We start from the raw sequence: 2,871 nt of genomic DNA on the forward strand, positions 1-2,871 counted from the left end.
GTGATCTACAAAGTGATTCCAGTCAAGCCATCAAAGGCATAAAGGTAAACTCTGTTTTCAATACCTTGGAATCTTTCCATGTCTGCCAGCCTGGTCTCCCACCTTGTTTAGGGCATGACATATTTGAGGGTGTCTTATCCTATGATGTTGCCTTGTACTTGAAGTATTTCATTAAGAAGAAACAATGGCTTACATATTCAGTTTTGAACCGACGCATCAAGCAGTTCAAGTACAAAGGTACTGATGCTCTTACAAAGCCATGTGCTGTCAACTCTGAGGTGCCTAAGCTTTCGGGGCAAGCCATTCAGAATTTGAATTTTTTAAGGTTGCTTCCTGTATTAATTGGTGACAAAGCGCAAAATCCAAAAGATGACGTGTGGCAGTTAACACTTCAGCTTAAAGATATAGTTGATTTGATTTGTGCACAAAAAATTTCATCGTCACAGGTAGCCTATCTTGACATTCTAATCCAAGAATATTTGGAATCAAGAAAGTCTTTATTTGCTGAGAGTCCGTTAAAACCAAAACATAATTTCTTACGACATTATCCGGCACTAATCTTTAAATTTGGACCCTTGATTCGATTATGGACGATGCGTTTCGAAAGTAAACACAGCTACTTCAAGAGATGTGCCAGGCATTTGAAAAACTTTAAAAATGTCTGCCTAACTTTATCTGAAAGACATCAGATGTATCAGGCATATCTTTCAGCTGGGCCTGGATGCAGCCAGCTTCTGCAAGTCAAAGACAGTTGCACTTTTTACCCCAGTCTTTACAGTGAGTCAATTAAACATGCAGTGAGAGAGTTTCACTTTTCAGAGATCGATACCAGTGTATCCACAGACATTACGTATAAAGGTACGTCTTATAAAAAGGGCCATTTCCTTGTGTCAAAAAATGATGAGTCCATTGAGTTTGGCGAACTTCTCATTATTTTAATTCAAAATGATGAAGCTGTGTTTTTTGTGATGGAAATACATAAAGCTGACTATCATTCTGAATACCATCTGTACTCTGTGACAAAACAGAGTACCGTTCACCCGGTAGTTCGCAATCATCCTGTTACAGCAGCTCCCAAATCCCTGATATAGACTGGGTGGATACCTTTCTGATACCATGGGATAAGTTCCCGGAGGAGCTTATGCAGTTTTTGGAGAGGGGAAAACGACCAAGTCCACGTATGAGAAGAGAGATGGTCCGGATTGTGGTGAATGAGATCATGCGAAAATGCTCTTGCCCAAGTAAAAGGAATTCTATTGAAGTTGCCAAAAAGTTTGTGGCGAAATATCCCAAATCTCTGCAAGACATAATAGAAGGAGATGTCATTGGGCCAGGGTACCATTCTTTAGTTAAGCAGTTGCAATATAGGATTGAAAATGTGAAGCGATCTTCCACACCCAAAATAAGAAAACGAAAGCATTGTACTGATGACTCTGACACTGATGAAATTCCTCCAGAACAGAGAGCAGCAATCCAGGATACTTATGGGTGCATTAACTGGGACGTAAAATTCCTGCCCCTTGGAGAGACCCCTGAAAGCCAACAGGAAAAGAAAGAAAAACTGAAGATGATGTCTCAGCAAACTGCTGCAAATCTAGAGGAGGTCAAACATCTAATGAAGTTGACTTTCTACACACAGCGTAAACAAGTCAACCAGGGTAAAAATATAAAATGCCTTCTGGAGGAGTGGCCATTTTGGTTCAATGAACTTGGCATGGCAGTTCACTTCAAGGAACTTACCGGAATTGGTCTTAAAGAAACTTTCATGCGGAATCTGGAATTGAAGGGGAAACGACTCTTGAACTACTTCAGTGCTGTTGGTGTGAACAAGAACCAAAAATTCCTGCAGGCTGTAACGAAGTGTAACGTGATGAGGGAACAGGTGGGTGGTTGCTCTCAAGACGTGACCGAGATGTTGCTGCTTTTGCTCTCCTACTTTAACGAGAAGGAAGACGCAATGTTCCATTATGTGGAGGACACAAGCCTGGCAGAGGAAGTAGAAATGGACAAAGTAAATTTGACTCCCACCCTTGTTGTGTGTGGTAAGTTAATTTTTTTTTCTTTTTTTTTTTCTCCCATTCTTGGTGTTTCAGTTTCTCTGCCATTTCTAATTTTTGGTAACAATTTACAATAAGGTTTCATTTGTTCCATTAATTGAATTAGTAAATGTTAACCAACAACGATTAATAAATGCTGTAGAAGTATATTGTTAAATGTACATTTATGTTAACTGTTAACTAATAATGTAACCTTACTGTAAAGTGTTCATTTTTTTTACTGTTATGTTTTTATAATTAAATATTAAATATAAATTGATTTAAATGTATTTTCTTCTTTCTTTTTAGGTGGATCCTGCTTTTCGTCGAAGCGATTCATGCTGTGTGTGGATCGAAATGTTGTACATGACAACATCCCCTCCTTCATTTCTGCCCTCTGCATGATGTTTGGGAGCTATTATTGCTTTAACATCCATTACCCCTCAGAACTGGCATCGACCCTGGAGTTTTTGCAGAGGTATGTGTTTTTGGATGACCTTTATACAACATTGAACTGAAATAAATCTAAAGTATCTAAAGTAGTGACTTGGGGGTTCATATATATTTATATATATATATATATATTTATTAATTAGTGCTGGGCAAAGATTAATCATGATTAATCGCATTAAAAAAATAAAAGTTTTTGTTTATAATATATATGTGTGTGTGCTGTGTATATTTATTATGTATATATAAAGACGCACATACAGTATATTTTGAAAATATTTACATGTATATATTTATATTAATATAATTTATATTATATTTAATATATAAACATAACATATTTTTCTTAAATATATATATGCATGTGTGTGTATTTATACATTGG

At 36.7% G+C, this 2,871-nt stretch overlaps 1 protein-coding gene across 1 annotated transcript; it reads left to right on the forward strand.

Annotated features, from left to right (window-relative positions):
* Positions 1–1,126: 1,126 nt before the first annotated feature.
* Positions 1,127–2,554, forward strand: LOC107679107 (uncharacterized). The gene is made up of 2 exons (XM_016474560.1): positions 1,127–2,042; positions 2,346–2,554. Exons 1-2 carry the CDS (start codon positions 1,142–1,144, stop codon positions 2,552–2,554), a joined length of 1,110 nt encoding a protein of 369 aa, XP_016330046.1. The 5' UTR covers positions 1,127–1,141.
* Positions 2,555–2,871: the final 317 nt, after the last annotated feature.

Source organism: Sinocyclocheilus anshuiensis, unplaced genomic scaffold (assembly GCF_001515605.1).
Source record: "Sinocyclocheilus anshuiensis isolate Anshui unplaced genomic scaffold, SAMN03320099.WGS_v1.1 scaffold2098, whole genome shotgun sequence".
NCBI classification, from domain to species: Eukaryota; Metazoa; Chordata; class Actinopteri; order Cypriniformes; family Cyprinidae; genus Sinocyclocheilus; species Sinocyclocheilus anshuiensis.